A 19041-nucleotide genomic window follows, 5' to 3' on the forward strand; every position below is an offset into this window, starting at 1 on the left:
AGCAAAGTTGCTGTGGTTGGGTAAAGGGTATAGAGTCCCACCTACTGTCTCTTACTTTCCTTAATGGCCGTGGAGGCATTCTCATGGGATCCCAGGACTCTAAGAAACAGTCTAAAAACTATAGTATAGGAAGAAAAAAGAAAAGGACACAATAAAAAAGTAACAATACAGATTAGGAGAACAGTTTATGGAGTTATACTGCCTGGATTGAAAACATGTCTCTCTTATTTATTATCTGTGTTACCCTATAGAAGTCATTTATCTGTGTTACCCTATAGAAGTCATTTTCATTTTTCACATCATATGAGGAAAATAATGGGATCCGTATCTTGGGAATTTTGTTAGGGACTAAATGAGGTGAAGAATAAAAAGTTCTTAGGATAGTGACTAGCACATCATAAATCAGTAGGAAGTAGGTTAATGTTTTGTCTTGTGTTGTTTTGTTTCAATTCAAAGAGCTAAGGACAGTAACCGGAAAAAATCTAATTTTGATAACCATTGTATTTGTTCTCCTTTTCTGGAAGTCTCATTTCACTTGGCTTGTACCTAGTGATGAAAAAAGAACTAATCATATTTTTAATTCTTTTTCGCTTAGTATTATTGCAGTAATGGCATTTATCATCTCCATTTTTGAACTGTTTAACTTTCCCCAGGCAAACTAGTAGGCAAAGGAATACAATAATGTAGAACTGTTTGTGCATATTCAATCTTCAGAAAACACAAAATTCAGGTTATCCCTGGCCTCAGCCTCCTGAGTAGTTATGATGGCAGGCATACACCACTAAGTCCCAGTGGTACAAATAAGTTAACAAAATAGTTTTCTAATGCCCTAAATCTTTGAGAGAATGTCTAATTTTAAAATTTGCGTTATTGGAGGTAATTTTAATTAGCATCAGTTGAGTAGATTCAGGAGCACTCCAACCCTTGTCTTTTTCATTGTCAAGGCCTAGGAGGCTCATGATTGGCTTCCTGGAAGAAGCAACTCTGCAGATGGATTTGAAGCAGGGGAGTGATATGGTCTTTTCCACTGGAAAGCAGCATGGCGTAAGATGGTTGTTTTCAAACTCTTTACTTGGAAGTATTAGGGCTCTAGGAAGTCATTGAAAAAAATGATAGTAATAAAGACTCTATTCATTATTCCTGTCATACACTGTAAAATCAGTTGGGATTCCAAGCATTTTTAAGTCAGTTTTTTGTTGTTGTTGTTTTTTTTAAGATTTTATTTATTTGACAGAGAGAGATCACGAGTAGAGAGAGAGAGGAAGGACAGGCTCCCCGCCTAACAGAGAGCCCGATGCAGGACTCGATCCCAGGACCCTGGAATCATGACCTGGGCCGAAGGCAGAGGCCTAATCCACTGAGCCACCCAGGCAGCCCCAGTTTTTTTTTGTTTTTTTTTTGGTTTTTTTTTTTCAGTTTTTTTTTTTTTTCATGGTCTGTTGGGTTAGGAAAAAATCTATTCAATCTATTCAGTAAATTCTGAAGAATGTTAAATAGAAAGCTTAAAGCTTTTTAAAAAAACTTAAAAGAGAATGAGTAATGCTACACCGAAATAACATTTTTTTAAGAAAGTAGGTTCTTATTATATTGTAAAACAGTGGAAAAGTCATTACTAAAACTATTAATTTCTATGTTGTAGTTCTTTATCATTTGCATATGATTAAATTTAATGCTGTTCTGCTGTCACCCTGAAATACTCTTTTTGCATTTATTGGAACACCAATTCTTTGAAATCCAGATTAACATGAAGTTTTCTAATTTCATTCAAATAAACCAAATTTATAGTTAAAAAATGAAAATAGTTTTCATCAAAAAAGGAATCAATTAGCCCTTGAGACATAAGCATTTTAAAAAATAGTTTAGGATTTTGAAGAAAATGCCTTCTTCTGATAAACTGAGAATATAGCTAAAAATTCAAAACTTCTTGCTAGGACAGGCTTTTTAAAAATTATAAATGACATACAATATTATATTAGTTTTTGTATACCACATAGTGATTTGATGTTTTTATATATTACAAAATGATAACCATGATAGATGTAATCACCGTCTGTCACCATACAAACTTATTACAAAATTATTAACTATATTCCCTGTGCTGTACTTGACACTAATCCAGGAAATTAAACTCAGTTATTTGAGTGTCTATATTATGTGCCAAAAATTACATGGCACTATCATCAAAAATGTGTTTAATCATCTATTAAATGACAGCTCATTTGGGTCGTCTTTTCATTTTGATCAAAGTAAAGAAATGGAAACAGCCTTACTTATACTAGAACCATTCACTTTCTCAATACAGGTGCTAATATTTTTACTTTTCCCTTTGTTCGAACTAGGGTAGGAGAGAAGTATTCCTTCTTTTAGAAAGAGAAAGGGGGCTGGAAAAGCAGAACCTGAATTCCCAGGCATATTATTTTGAAGAAGAGTATATATATCATCGTTCTCTAAGAAATAGTTTTCATAACCGGGGGAGAAATGTTATCTCTAAAAGCGTAACTTGCATCTATGTAACTTGGCTGTTTGTGATTTCATGTCATGAAGACATGCCTTCCTTAAGACCAAATACTGAAGGGAATAATCTTATTTGTTCATTCTTCACATTTTTTGAATTAATATACAAGTATCTCTAGGATTAATGCCTCTATTTCTGAATTAGTATAGACTTAAATGTTTTATCTGCCCCTAATTCTGTAAGAGAATGACATGAATATAGATTAGAGAAAAATGCAGGGATTATTTTAAGGAGTTGTAAATAATTATACCTGATTCTAATACAGAATTGTTTTTACATTGCTCTGGCAGATCAACACCAATTTACATACACTTACTAGGTAGGATAACTTATAGTGACTATACCTTATGACAGCAGTTAATAAAATCAGACCGAATATCAATTTTTTTAAGATTTTTTTTTTTAATTTTTAAGTAATCTCTACACCCAACATAGATCTTGAACTCACAGCCCCAAAATCGAGTCGTAAGCTCCACCAACCCAGCCATGAGCCCCTCTTGTATTGATTTTAATAATTGTTTAAAGGATATTTATTTGTAGCTAAAGGAAAATGTAAGGAGCGCCAGGGTGGATCAGTTGGTTCAGCATCTGCCTTTGGCAGATCTTGGGGTCTTGGGATCAAGTCCCATGTGGGGCTCCTTGCTCAGCGGGGAGTCTGCTTCTCTCTATCACTCCTCCCTCCTTGTGCGCATTCTCTCTCTTTCTCTCAAATAAATAAATAAATAAAATCTTTAATAAATAAAGGAAAATGTAAGAAATGTTAGTCTGTAATTTATAATGATAACCACATTTATTCCCCTCCAAAAAAAAAAAAAAAACACCAAAGGGAACATGGTTCCAAATTTACTTCTGTCACCCCAAAATCAAACAGTTTATTTTCTGGACATCAAAATGCTTTCTAAGATCTATTTCCTCCCTTATTAAATATACACTAATATCATTCAACACTTTAATAATTAGAAGGTTCTAAAATATGTGAGGCTAATATTCTAAGTTTAAAGTTGCTATTACTGAATAGTGTCACTAGGAAAGATAGGATATTGGTGTGATTAGAGCCTTAGAAAAGGAAAGACACACTAAATCCCTCTTAAGGGCTTGTTTTATTGACTTTTTGTTTGTTTTAATGTATACATTTAAATTCTAGTGAACTGAGGCTGTGCTTTATTACTAAAAAGTTCCTAATCTGTTAGACTTTTTTTTCTTTTGATGTCATTTATCTTTAAATCACCTTTCTAGGGACACCTGGGTGGCTCAGTGGGTTAAGGCCTCTGCCTTCAGCTCCGGTCATGATCCCAGGGTCCCCTCTGCTCAGCAGGGAGTCTGCTTCCTCCTCTCTCTCTGCCTGCCTCTCTGCCTGCTTGTGATCTCTGTCTGTCAAATAAATGAATAAAGTCTTTTTTAAAAATCTCCTTTCTATTTTAGTTTGTGAGTAGAAATAGTTTGTGATTATGCTTATTGCTCATGAACAACTTCATTAATGTCAATTTGCAAATAATTGCTTAGTTCAGTATTCTTTTAATACTATATTTATGGAAACCAGTTATTAAGTATTATCAATCAGTCCTTATGGTGATTTGTAAATTATGCTGTACTGGGTAGGGAGAGGCTCAGTGAGTTGGTTCTGAAAACCATTGCTTACTTAATAATATTTCAAATAAATTACTTGGGCGCCTGGGTGGCTCAGTTGGTTAAGCAACTGCTTTCAGCTCAGGTCATGATGCTGGAGTCCCAGAATCAAGTCCCACATTGGGTTTCCTGCTCAGCAAGGAGTCTGCTTCTCCCTTTGGCCTTCTCCGCGCTCACGCTCCCTCTCTCTCTCTCTCTCATTAAAAAATAAACAAATAAATAAATTTTTTAAATGACCAATTCTCAAAGTCATATTAAAAAAATTAGCAACCCAGTAATAAACCTGCAGCCTCTGAGAACAGCACTGCCCTTCTTTACATAGTGCAGGTTTTTCATATGATTGTCACTTTCTTAATTTCCTCGTCATGGAGGTCTATCATTTAAGGCATAAAGTATGCTTATTTTACTGATTAGAAAATTGAGGCAAGGAAGGTTTAAGTGACTTTTCATTCACTAGGACAAGTTAAAAAATGAATTAAAACTGAGTTATTCAAACATTCTGAGATGACGTGTCTTTCAAAATTTACTTGTCAACTTGTAAGGAATGCATAAAAATGTTTTATTATGGTCAAATATACTTAACAAAATTTACTGTTTTGATCATTTTTAAGTATGTGTTTCAGTGGCATTAGATATATGCAGATTATACAACCATTAACAGTGTTTTTATGTTTATGTCAAATATATGGCCCCTTAATTCAAGATGCTCCCCTGAAATACTATAACTGTTGTACAGATCAAAATAGTTTCCTCGGAAGTTATAAACACTGTTAACTCATTTAACAGTAAGAGTGTTCAAAACATTTTAAGAACTCCTTTTGGAATCACATTCCTTTTTCGTAACATCACCAGTAGGTGTTTTTCTTGCTTTGATGATGAAGTTGATTTTCAAAAACCTGAAGTTATTCAGAGCATTGTCCTCAGAATATTATAGGCAATCAAGCTGGTTAATTTTTTTTAATCAAATATACTTATGAAGTCATCCATTCATTTACTCAGCACTTAGTTACTGAGGGCCTACTAAGTTCCTTTCACTCTCATAGGTACTAATTGCACCATTGTAAACAAAACAGTATCTGTTTCCATGGAGCATAGTCTAGTAGAGAAGATAAACATTAAATAAATCATGAATTATGCTAAGCATCATCAAGAGGAAAACTGAGGTGCTCTGAGTAAATAACAAGAACTTGGAGAGTACCTGCTTTATACTGGGTGTCTTACTCTCCAGAAGTAACATTTGAGCAATGACCAAAGAATGGGTATGAGTTAGGAAGGTGAAAGTTATAGTTAGATGGAGCAACAACATGTGCAGTGCCTCTAGGACAGGCAAGTTTGAGGAACCAAAAGGTGAGTAACCTGTGGAATAATATTTGAGGGGGAATGGCATAAAATCAGTCAGAACCTTGTCTACTCCATATACAGTAGTAAATGCCTTTGCAGCATTCGATACATGAATCATGACCACCTCACATGCTGTGTGTGTGTGTATTTGGGGTTTTTTGTCAGTCTGCCTTCGCCTACTTCAAGCACACACACAGATGCATGCTCACACACACACTTCGTGAGCTCAAGGCCTTTTTTCTTACTGCTCTAGCCCCATTTATCTGTCTGCCTCCCCCCCCCCCACCTCTCTCTCTCACACATGCTCACACTCACCCATGCTTTATGAGCATAGGAGCTTTGTTTTAGTCACTGCTCTAGCCCTATTACCTAGAACAGTGTAGATACTCAAATTAATGAAAAATGAGGAAAGTCACATTTGTCTTTAGTTTCTGGCTTGTGCATCATAGTTTGAACCGTTTAATGAAATCAGAGTGATGGTAGGAGGGGCACAATGGCAGAAGTAGATCTGGGGTAGGGAGATAAATATGAGTTAACTTTAAGCATATTCAGTTTGTGATGCCCATGGAACATCCAAGTTAGATACATCATTAGCAGATGGATATTCTGGTAGAGAATACAGACCAGAGACTTAGGTTAGTAACAGAAATATGGCTGCTTGTAGTGGTATTTAAAATCAAGGATGATTGCATCTAAATGAGGGCATCTGTGAAAAAGAGGTCCCAGGACTAAGCCTCACAGTACAGCATTCGAGTGGAGGAAAGATACTACTGTTGCAATGGAAGAAAAGAAGATTGTTTGCAAGTAGTTTCGACTTTTATTGTCCTAAAAATACAAGGCCCAGTTATTTGCTAAGAATTAAAGAGTAAGATTGCTTGGCAGTACTGAGATCTCATTTGAGGCTGAAGATCATCAATTCAGAACAGTGGAAATGTATTCACTTGAAATTTTCTCTAGCAGTGTTCAGCTGCATGTGCATAGAGTAGATGACTGGGTTCATATAATAAGTCATTGGGTTCATCTAGGGTTGGAGAGAAAAAGGGCAAAGGAATTAAGAGTTACCAAATTAATTTTCTTGTTTTTATTGGGCTAATTTATTTAGCTAAACCAACAAACAACCTTTGAGTCTTTACTGTGTGCCAAGCACTATTCCAGCCAGTCATAGTAGAGTTGATAGTGTAATGAATGAAAAAAGACATATAAATAAATATGATACAGTATGTGATAGGATAGAAAGCATGAACAGCTAGATGTTATGGAAGCAAAGAAAAGAGAGCCCTTGGGAAGTAAGGTTTCACCAAAGAGGTGACTTCTGAGTCGAACCTTGATTTTGTTTGGTAGAGTACATTATTCATAATGACTTCTTTTTTGTTCATTTGGTCATAAAAATAGCAATGGATTACCAGAGGTACAAATATAGTATTATATCTCATACTTGGTCCATTTTTTTTCCACCACAGAAATCTCTACATTAGAAACTTATTTTACCATAGCAAAAAACACATTGTTTATACCTAAGTTAAACACATATTGGCCTCCCCTGTATGCTAAATATTGATGCTTTTTCATATGTGTGCCAACTCTGAAGAGAAGTACCTGAAATATTTTGAGCAATGACAATATCAAGAGAATAAGCATATGGTCTCCTAAAGTAATTATATCAATGTTGATGTTCATTTGAATTTGAAGGGTTTACTGAAAATCACAGCTTTATAACCATGTTGTGTATAAAATTAAAACACTGTGGCCTTCATTTAGAGAGATTTTGCTTTGAATATAAACTGAATCATTGATACACATATTAATATAATACACGTGTATATTCATTATGTATAAATGAATATACATACTTTTTTTTTACCGATTTGTTGTATAATTGAGGTATTATGAATGATTCTTCAGCAGTTGCCCAAGGCCATTCTAAGTATGAAATACAGAAAAAGCTTTCAGCAACTGTTTTTAAAAGAAATTATAAATTTTTTACCAAAATGTTCCTAATTGTTTATAAGGAATTTCTTAATAGTAAAATAGAACATATTTTAAGATTGTTCTTATCCTCACTGAATACCATTCCTAAAGTGTCTGTCTCATCATGATTTTACCACCATCTCCCTGGGGACCTCTGCCATCTTTCCTGAGACTTGTTTTATCAAGCATCATATCATTGTTACAGACTTTTAACCCTACCTCTTCACTGTGTTTCTTTAAGCATATATACATGGTCAAGTCTTTTTTCTTTCTTTAAGGGGTGGGGGAGGATAGAGTGAGGAGGACTCTTGATCTTGAAAATTGAAAATAATGGCCTGTGCTTTCTCCCTATTTTTTCATCTCCCATCCAGTAGTCCTCTGCATCATCGCAAGAGTAGTTAGAAGCATTCATTTTAGAACTTGATTGCTTGGATTTAAATCCTAGTTCTGCTACTTGGTTGTATGATCTTAGATAATAAACTTATTAGTTTCTTCATCTGTGAAATGTAGATAAACTGCTTAAGAATTACTTGGTACCTAGAAAAGCATATGTAAGTATCAACTACTGTTACATCATTGCTGTGACAGTCATACCACCCCATAGAAATTGCTTTTGATAAGGTCATTCTTGACCTTCTGTTTGCAGAGTTCTTTGTAGTCTTTTTACCTTTTAGAAGTTGGCATCCACTTTAACAAATCCCAAACCTGTCTCAACCATAATTTTCCCTCGTGAGTTTCCCTTAGTATATAACTATTAGATGGACATTTCTGCCTAGATAATACCACACTTAAACTAAATATGTCTGCTAGGACCAAACATATTCCCCGAAGGAACCTGATCCTTTTATCTCGTATACTCCCTTATAGTTGCAACTATCCACCCACTAACCCAAGTCAAAAGCTTGAGACTTGTTGCCCAAATCCTGTTCATTCCACTACCTCTTAATGTCATGTATACCCATCTTCTCTTACATTGTCAGTACACTGTTGGAATACTTGAGCATCTTTTCTGTGAACTATTGAAATATATCTCTAACTCATATCTTTGTTCCTTCGTTTATCCTCTTCCACTACATTTAGTACACTGATTCCAGAGTAGTTGTTTTAAAATGAAAATACAATTATGTTATCTCTTTGCTTAAAACTTGCTTCCTGTCACCTTAAGGAAAAAACCCAAATGGGACCCCACCTCCTCTTGAGCCAAAACTAGAGGTTCTTGGAATTTGTTAAGTTTCAGACTTCTTTGTGTATATTTGTTTTCTCTTCCTTTTCCCACACCTCTACCTCTGCCCCCTTTCCTCTGTCTCTTTCTTCTGGATAAATACACATTGCGCAGTGAGAATTATGAAAATAAGAGTCTGTGTTTGAATGTCTTTTATATCCCCAGTGTTTAATATAATGCCAGATAATAATACATCGGAACAGTGTTTCTCGCAGGCTGTCTATGAATGAGACGGCATGGTTAGCAATAAAATAAGCATAGAAATTAAGCATAAGTGATCTAAAATTTTTCTAGCTTTTTGTCAGGGTAATTTTATATCTATTGAATCTTAATAAAAAGTGGGGATTTGTTTTTTGTATGTCTTTTTAATTTTTTCTAGTGGTTCATTTTTTTTTGTATTTTATGAAAGTATCAGTCTGTGATGATTTGGAAATTTAAAAAAAAAATAAGTTTTTTCACACAAATGGTTAGGGAAAATTTGCATTAGAAAATATACCAGAAATGCTTAGAACTTGACCTGTAACAGATTAATGTTATTTCTGAAACTGTCTAAACTCCAAAAGAGCACATTAATTGTAAAAAGAATTATAGCATATAGTATCTGTCTTTACTTTTTGCAGCTGAAGAGTCAGAAACCTACCAATATATATAAAGTCTAAGAAATACTACAGCTTTATGCTCCAGCAGTGTAACCAATCTGATAACTCTTGGATTGGGCTGCTATGTTAATCACAACTTGGTAGAGAAACCCCCACTACTATGCAGATAGTTTCTTGAATGAGTTCACAGTGAACTATAGGAAAAAAGCCTTTTAGAACATTATTTTTATACTTTTATACTTTTTATAGAGATTCTTGAAATAATGATCATCTTTTCTTAATAAATATTTGTTGAGTGATTAGATAAATTTAAAGTTCTTTTTTGATTTTAAAAAATAATCAGAAACCTTCATAGTTCATGCTATTACATGGTATTTAAACTTCTGTTTCAACTCACCTGAAGTATTTATAGTCCGTTTTGGGCCTAATGTAATGAAATCATGCAGAGAAGTATATGACATGGTGGTTTCCCTTAACGAATGTAAAAAATAAGTTAAACTTTGTAGAAATTTTCTGCTATCCTTTCCTGTATGCCTTCACAGAAAAACTAAAAGGTCACTGAATTGCACAATTCATAATCTTCATTTATTAAAAAATGTTTCTTTACAGAATATCATGTGCAAGATACTGAACCAGAACATAAAATTTTAAAGAACCATTGTTTTTATCCTAAATCCTTTCTCTTGCTTGACTAAAATAGTGGCATTCATTTCTCTGTGAGCCATTTTTGTATTATTAAAGGGGTAGAGCAGATATAATAATATTAAAATTGAATTTATATACTTTAGTTCTTTAAAATAAATATAACTTACATTAAAGTTTATTAATGTTATTAGAACCATTTGTTTTTAGCTTGCTTCCTATAAACTGAATTTTAAACATAAAATCACTCATTAAATCGCTGTTACTAAAAAAAAAAAAAAAAAATTCAGACATTTGCTGTTATAGTCTAGTAGTTTGAAAACCTTAAATACATCTGCCTGAAAATTATAGTATTGTTGTTGGTGAAATCATTATCACGGAAGCTTTCAAAATTTATATTGCAAGTGGATCTTCTAATTTCTACTTACAGCATTTAATATGAAAATTAGTGATCTTTACATAATCGTGATTTTTTTTAACATTTTAAGATTTACTCACTGCTAGTAACAGGGTAGTCTTTTTGAGAAACTTAGAATTCTCCTCCCTCAGTCCTATAGAGGAGAGAAAAATAAAGCACTAATACTTCTTTGCTAGCAAACAAAACATTTCCCATTAATTTTCCTGCTTCCCAAAGCTTTCATAATTCCTTACTGAATTTAAGTAGTGTATGAAGAAATCTCATAGAATTTGAAGGAAAGGGTAACAGCAGGAACTTTAAATGAAATTTAATTTTTTTTTTTTTAAGATTTTGTTTATTTATCAGAGGGGGGGGGGAGAGCGAACACAGGCAGACAGAATGGCAGGCAGAGGCAGAGGGAGAAGCAGGCTCCCTGCTGAGCAAGGAGCCCGATGTGGGACTCCATCCCAGGACACTGGGATCATGACCTGAGCCGAAGGCAGCTGCTTAACCAACTGAGCCACCCAGGAGTCCCTAAATGAAATTTAATTTTAAATTAAATTTAGGTCTTAAGCATTGTGCCCAGATTAATGACATGCATTTAAACATTAGAACAATATCCTTGTCCAATTCAAAACTGCTGCCTTTGAAACTATTTTATGTAAAATTTCAGTATTTCAAGTTGAGCATATGCCAGTGCTCTCTTCTTTGACTATTTGGATGGGGGGAAAAACAGTTTAAAGTTTTTTAAAAATAAATGAATTAAAGTTATATCCACTTATATTTTATTTACCTAAATATGTTTTTTAAAGAAAGCTTAAAAAGAGATTGGAAATAGACAAAACAAAATAGAGCAATTATATTTGCTTTCCCAAAATATGTGGAGAAGTTTTAGAATTGATCTCTCAGATATGAGATTTACTTTTCCTAGGGAAAAAAAAATAACAAAAAATAAAAATATCTCATTTTAAAAATTTACTTGATGAAGATGTAGGCTTATATTTACACTTCTTAAATTGTAAAAGTATACATCACACTTGCCTATCCACTATCCACTATTTTTTATAGAACTAGAGCCAGTATCCCAGTATTAACAGAAACCTTCAGAATTATACAATACCTTTTCAGAATGTTTATACTGTTGTCATGACAAAGTGAAAAACAATAGCATGGCACATCTGAAAGTTTTTATTCCATCTAATCTTAAAATCCAAGAAAAAAAAATATTGGGTTATTCTAAGGTTACTTTAACCATGGATTACTTCAGGTTTTATTTTTAAATCATAAGATAAAATGATTTCTTCATTTTAGATTGGGTTTTTATTTTTAATATTGGTTAGTTTGAAGGTTTAGCTACCTTTTTTAAAGGGATTGTGAGTGGCATTACATTTTGATCAGTTGCAGAATGAGTTAACACAACTCAAAGCTTTAGGTAATCAAAAATTAAGTTTGTTTTCTTTCCTGTTCTAGTTACCGGTTTACTAAAATAGTGAGCATACATGATCACTTGAAAATTGGGCTTCTGGAGCACCTGAACAGAAAGGGAGTGGTTCATATTCAGCATTACAAAAGACAACTTTCTCTTTTTGAAGGGGATTACTTTGGCTATTTTCCAGGTACTGGGGAAATTCCAGATTCATTACAAAGTTATTGGGATGGCTATTAATTATTCATTTCCTAAAATATGTTGATTACAGACTTGAGATTTTGTTATACAGTAGAACTTTATTTCACTTCATCAATTAAAAAAATGATGTAGAAATTTATAGTGAAATACAAAATTGAGACTTACATGGGTCACTTATTTTTTTCAGAGAACTTTAAAAACATCACTCTTATTGATCACAACATATTTAATGGTAGAACTATTTGAAAATAATGTAAGAGCAATAGGATTTGTACATGTATAAGGAAAAGTTACGTGCAGAGCATAGTAGTTTTTCCAACTAATTAAATAATGAAAGAAAATTCATAACCTTACATAATAGTACAATTTTAGATGTGTGGGAATTTATAACTAGAGAATTTTTCATAGAGAATTATTATTTTATGAAATAGTTGAATGATATATGCATTCTTCTTAAAAATAGTTCTTCATGGTGGCAGTGGTTAAAGTTCTATAGTTGAACCATATAGCAGAATGTCCACTCAATGAGACATTAGATTATTTAGAAGAATTCTCTTTAGAATTTTTATGTCTAGTTCTAGGTTGAAGATTTGGGGAAGAGTCTTTATAAAAATCTATTTCCAAATATTTTTCCTTTACGTATCTTTTACTTACATGGATTGATCTTGATAGTTTGGAGCATTCACAATAGCTGTTTTCCTTCAATTAGGAAAGTCTGCCTAGGCACAATTTGGACTTTGATTTTTTGAACTTACACAACTTTCAGATAGGTTATAGTTCTATAATGGGGTGCAATTCAGATCTCTTTAGTGTTTTCCTACTGCTCTCAATTTCTCTAAGGACTGCTTCCAGTCTTTCTGTCATAGAAGTTTTCATTCATTCAGCACACCTTTATCAAGGTATGTGTAAGGCATTGTGCTATAGACCCTGAAGTATAAAAGTACTTCATGACATGGACACTGCTTTCAAGATAAGTATAGTATAAGTGAGGTCAGGGTGTAGAGTTAGCTCAGAGGAAGGAATATTATTCTTCCTTGAGGTGTTGAGGAAGATGTAATGTTTGTAAGAGATGCTGAGTAGGAATTTCTTTACAGGGGAAGAGTTTTCTAAGAAAGGAAGGAGAAATAGAACATGGTGAGTTTCAATCTTAAGACATTAAACTAAGGGCTAACTATGTCTTAAGATTACTAATTCAAATTCACATTCAAGAATATTCTTTATTATTTGGAGTTTCCATTTAAAATGCATATCTAAGCACAAGTAGAGAACCACAGAGCCACTTTCAGGACAGGTGCTTAGCAGTCATGTCTGCTTACAAATGATTGGCTTGCCACCTACCCAGGCATTCTCATTCCTCATGGATCAACAATTTTTCATATTTGCTTGTATCCTGAACCTTCAGTTAACCAACTTGTTGTTTTATCACAAAGGCTAATAAACAAATGAATGCCAAAACTAACGTACTAAATATGAAATTCAGTTTTTTAATCCTTAGATCTTCAATCGCTTTTGTCAGTTTCACACATTATTAACTTGCCTAGGAATCATAAAAAAATATTTAAGTATAGAACTATTTAGCCTAGTTAACAAGTACATTTTTGCTTGTTCTTTATGAGTTTTTACTTACTCTCTTTTCCATTAAGAACTGAAACTACTGGTACAGAATCCTTTTTCTTCATTCTGATTATAGCTTTATTTTTAACATGGTATTTGACAAAATTCTACCCAGTTTTAGGAACAACTGTAGGAACCATTATGATATAAACAAAATGTGGTTTAAGATATGTGTCTTATGATCAGTCACATTACCTCATATTTGGACTTCACTTTTTTTGGTGATGAGTTGCCAGAGGCAGTTCTCCTTGAAATACTGAAGTATTGGTACTTGTCAGCGGTAGGGAGTTGAAATCTGAATTAACAAAGGTGAAGCTCAAAATGGCATGTGAATGGTAGAATGTCACAAAACTCCTAAGTAGCCACAAAAATAACATACAAATAATTTTTCTGTAATCTCTTTTGTTTTTATCATAGATTTATATCTATATTCTCAGATTTTACTAGGAATAACCATGCATGTTAAGAAAGGAGGAGTTTTGTTCTGTTTTACTGTTCAAGTATCATTGAGAGCAAGAAATACATCCACATAGGCACAAGAAATACATCCACATAGACATGTTGTGTGATTTCAGGTCCATATTATGTCACTCAGTAGTAAAGAATCTTACAGGTTGAAAAGGAAATTCCCTATGTCTACATATGTAGGGCTTTTAATATATATATGTCTCAAGAAAGGAATTGTTTTGGGACAGTCCCAATCAGATGGAAAAGTGTGATGTTTGTTATAATAGAGGAATCTTTGAGACAGATGCTTCAGAACTATGGTTATGGTGGTTTTTATTCTTGAACCAGCCAAAATATTTATTCTTCAAAACATTGTATTTAATGGCAACCAGTCCAAGTGTCGAGTTTTCTTGTACATGTCAAAGATGTTCATGTTTCTAAGTTAACCTCATGTTAAAAAGATAGAATGAGTTGCATGAATTATAACTCAGAGTACATTTTGGCCAGTATTAAGAAATGACCTTCTTCTGCCACAGTGATGGCATTGAATACTGATAACACTTAAGGCATGGAAAAATTTTAGTTGTTTGACCTGTATTCTAATTATATCTTGAAATTCGTACTAAAAATTATAAAGAAGTCTTTTATTATTTTAAGTCGTCTTTATTCTATTTCGAGAATAATATATTATTTTCAAGATGAGAGAGGAGGTATTTTCAACGTGAGAAAAGTCTGATTCAGTGTCAGTTTTTAAACTATTATGATATGTGCATTACTAGAACATTTAAGCTTGTCTGTCGAATTTCTGTATTTATATGTCTTTGTATAACTTTTTTTAAAAATGCAGCTTGTGAGGTTTTTTTTTTTTTTCCCCTCCAGCTTGAGTTTCTTAAAATGTTATGTTCTGGTGTACACCTGAAACTAAAGTAACATTGTGTGTCTACTATACTTAGATATTTTTTTTATTTGTGTTTAACAAATAGAATGCTTTTTTGGACCATAGGACTTAATGGTTGAAATTTGAATATGATTATCTCAAAATATATTGGTTATGATATCTTGGCACATAATACAAGCACTTATTAAAACTAATTGGTTTTTTTTGTTATTTAGTTTGTAATGTTGAATTATAGTCAGCTTCAAAACCGTGTGTCACTTTGAAAATAATCATTGGTCTCTGTGTCAGGGACTTAAAAAAATCTAAGCAGAGACCCCCTACAAGGCAGGTAGTGGATTGAATGAAAGTGAAGCAAAAGCATGGGAAGGTTGTTTGTTTGCTTTTTGTTTTTTTTAATAGTTATTTATTTTAAGTAATCTCTACACCCATTGTGGGGCTCAAACTCATGACTCTGAGATTAAGAGTTGCACAAAAGCATGGGGAAGTTTTTAATAAATACTGCCTTTCTTTGGCTTAGTATTCAGGTAAAAGTGCTTGAAGAAACTTTTGAGATTATTCATTACCAGCTAATATATTTTTGCCTCATCTAGTAATAATTCATTCAAGAAAAGTTTAAGTACTCTGTACTAAACATTGAAGGAAAGGAGTAAAAAAAAAACTAAGAGGATAAAAACATTTGTTAATATAGGGGAAAACATGTTTTATTAATTGTGCATTTATTGTACACATGCTGAGTGCTGGAAATAGACATGTAATTGATATTATGGCTCCTGCTCTCATGAAAGTCTCAGTCCATTTGGCAAGACAGACAAACTAAAAATTGAAATTATACTATGTTATAAAGTAAGTGCTATAATAAAAGTGAGCATTATGCATTATGGAAACACTATAAGGAAATATAGGAATACTTCCTAAACAGGATGCATGACTCTTGATGCTTTAGTAGAAGTTAGTAGGACAAAGAAGGTATATTTCACATAGATGGAGTGATACTGCAGATTTACAGAGTGAGAGATTGCATGGAGGTCAGGGAACCATAAGTAATTAAATGAGGCTAGGATGGAGTCAGACAAAGGGACTAGCAAAACCTGAGGCTACATAGGAAGCAAAAGACACTCTTACAAAAATTTGAGATTTTTACCTGAAATTGCTATTAAAGGATTTATAGCAAGGAAATGACATGATTAGATAAAATTTTAGAAAGATCACTCTAGATGCTACTGGAAAGCTACAGAATTTTCAGTTATATTTGGAAGCTCTTTGCAAGATAAGGATACATGTAAGTAAGTAAAAAAGTTCAAAAATTATTTGTGTTTGTACAACTTGGGTCTTAGTTTGGTCAGACCATCAGTTAGGTTCTTTGTATAATGGTATTGCAGACAGTAGTGGAATATCATAAACTTCGTATAACTGAACTAATCAAAGACAAGGATTTGAAAATATATATATAAGGATTTGAAAACTTATTGTTGGAAATGCTGTCAGACCACCTCCCCTTTGCCTCATTGACTATATAGTGTTGATCCTATTTGTACTAAATCAGATGATGCTACTAAGTGATGGCATTTAGTGTAGCCATGGTGTATTCTGGGTTGCCTGACCCTACCTCTAGTGCTGGGTTTATAACTAAAAGAACATATAATGGAAAAGGAAGAGAGAATGAATCTCAAAAGGTGTGTAAGCTTATGAAAGGTTGAAGTATAAAGAGTTCAGAAGTTCGAAAGTATCCTTTCCCAAATTGCCTCCTACACTGTAACCTACCTATCTTCCTCTTGCTCACCTTAAAAAATGACTTGTAAATTACAGTGAAATCTGTATAGTCTACCCCAAACATTTTTTACTGTTTCTATATTGCTTTCATTGCCTGAGAATGATAGAATAACAGATTCCACATTGTAAATAGTTCTCTCTTTTTGCCTTATGAGAGGGGCCATATTACCAGTTTGAGCCGTATTATTTTTATTTCATTGAAAATATCAAAATAGATATTATAGTAACTAGATTATACATATATATATTACTTCAGTAAATATAAATTAATTCATATTTGATACCACAGAATAGAACTTTATGATTTAATTCAAAAAGACGAATATGCCTAATTCTGAATTTTTACCAAACAGTACATGGTATATAGACATAGTTTATGGTACTCAAGTTATTGGCATAAACCCAGCAGACTGAACTTTTAATAGCTACCAAGACTTTAATCCCAGACTCTTAATCCAAATGAATGGTAAACAAGCTTTGAAAAACCTTGATTTCCAGGGTGCCTGGGTGGCTCAGTCATTAAGCATCTGCCTTCAGCTCGGTTTATGATCCCAGGTTCTGGGATCGAGCCCCGCATGGGGCTCCCTGCTCAGCAGGGAAGCCTGCTTCTCCGTCTCCCACTCCCCCTACTTGTGTTCCTTCTCTTGCTGTCTCTCTCTCTGTGTCAAATAAATAAAATCTTTTTTAAAAAAATCTTGATTTCCATTCATATAAATTCGAGCTCTCACAAGAATGGATTTCGACTCCTTTAGATGCAAGCAGTTACCTTCACTTAAGTACCTTGCCACTTGACTCCCAAGACAAATGTCTTCCTGCAGCAAAAGAAAGTGACCTATAAGACCATATGTCTCTCAGTCATTACATATTCTATTTGATGATCCTAGACATCTAATTGATAAAGTAATACTGGGTTTATAGTTAAGTCAAATTGTATGGTATTATTGACTTAAAATTATTCATCTTGAGATAATATATTATAGAAAAACTATATTTCTGTCATCTATTTTATTTTAAATCCTAAATTATTTAATTCTAAGTAAAAATAGAGATGGAGAATTAACTTATTCATCGTTTTAATCTTGCCATAAAGGAAAATTGGATTGTTATGGTATTGAACTTGATGATGTAAGAACACACTTAGCTAGAGTTCACATAACAAAAGTTGGTTTCCTCAGGCTCAGCTAATCTGTACTGTCCCTTTTAAAAAATGGTTGACCAAATGGAAAACGTAAAGGCTGCTCTTTCATGATAAGGAATTGACAATGGAAGCAGTAAATACCTCTTTAAAGTTAATTTCTTGTTGCACTCTATCTCAGTTTTTACCTACTCAGGCTAATTTGCAGGTGCCTGGGATGAGTAGACAATCCATAATTTCTACCAATCAAGTAAAAGAAGGAAAGAAAACTCTGAGCTTCTCTCCCAGTTAACAGGTAGTTTGCTGTGGTTAAAATTAATGCAGATTTTACAGCAACAAATTAGCATTTTCATTTATTATAAGTAATTGATTTGAAATTTGGGAAATGAATAGTTGAGTGCATCATTTGAGTGTTTATTTGACTTATTACTTTACTAGTTCAAGAGACCATCATGTAAATTTTTCTCTGTATATTATGGCAAGTCAGTTTATTTCTCTCTTCATTTTAACATGTTTAATGTGTGGTTACTTTTACTTGAAAATGTGTTTTATTCTTTGCAGTGTTTGAGCAATACACCTCCACTTACTGAATACTTCCTCAATGATAAGTATCAAGAAGAACTGAATTTTGATAATCCCTTGGGAATGAGAGGCGAAATTGCTAAATCTTACGCTGAATTGATCAAACAAATGTGGTCTGGAAAATTTAGCTATGTCACACCAAGAGCCTTTAAGGTTAGTATAGTAAGTACATTTTCTATTATGGCTGTGTCATCCCCAAGAGGACAAAAACAGGTTCTTTGGGGAAGGAGTGGAAAAAATCATAGCTGTTAAATTGATTTGTGGCCCTCCATAGAGACCCAGCACAAACAGATACACAATATATCTGTGCTGTTAAATTTTCTGGGTGGGGGATGGGTCAGATGATTACTTTAAAATGTCCAAAAAGGTTCTAGGGGATGGGGAGGGAAATAATGAAAAGCTGGAAAACACTGTTATGGTACGAAGTGACAAAAAACAGCAGAGCATATGCAGGTTGCTTTAGAATACAGTGCATATCTAAAAAACCTATGTAAATTTTTATTACAAATGTAAAGGCTAAATTTGAGCAGGTCATTGAAGTCTAATAACTCAGTTTATTTTGAGAGTCATTGTAAGTTTGAAATATTATTGAAATGAAACTAGTCTGCAAAACCAGCACTACATATTAATTAAATATTTTCAATATAATCCTTAAACT

General features: G+C 33.3%; 1 protein-coding gene across 9 annotated transcripts in view; it reads left to right on the plus strand.

The window, feature by feature from the left end:
- The window catches only part of USP15 (ubiquitin specific peptidase 15), a 112432-nt gene that overhangs the window by 73247 nt on the left and 20144 nt on the right, over nucleotides 1-19041 (plus strand). For 7 of the 9 annotated variants that reach the window (XM_045071842.1, XM_045071838.1, XM_045071839.1 and 4 more), the window contains one exon: nucleotides 18363-18536. In XM_045071842.1, the coding sequence (XP_044927777.1) occupies nucleotides 18363-18536 (174 nt within the window). Of the gene's footprint in view, nucleotides 1-944; nucleotides 1045-11780; nucleotides 11927-18362; nucleotides 18537-19041 lie in introns of those variants that run through there. The other 2 variants (XR_200511.3, XM_045071843.1) reach the window with 2 other exon arrangements.

Source organism: Mustela putorius, unplaced genomic scaffold, assembly GCF_011764305.1.
Source record: "Mustela putorius furo isolate JIRA1106 unplaced genomic scaffold, ASM1176430v1.1 tig00003988_pilon_pilon_pilon, whole genome shotgun sequence".
Lineage (NCBI taxonomy): Eukaryota > Metazoa > Chordata > Mammalia > Carnivora > Mustelidae > Mustela > Mustela putorius.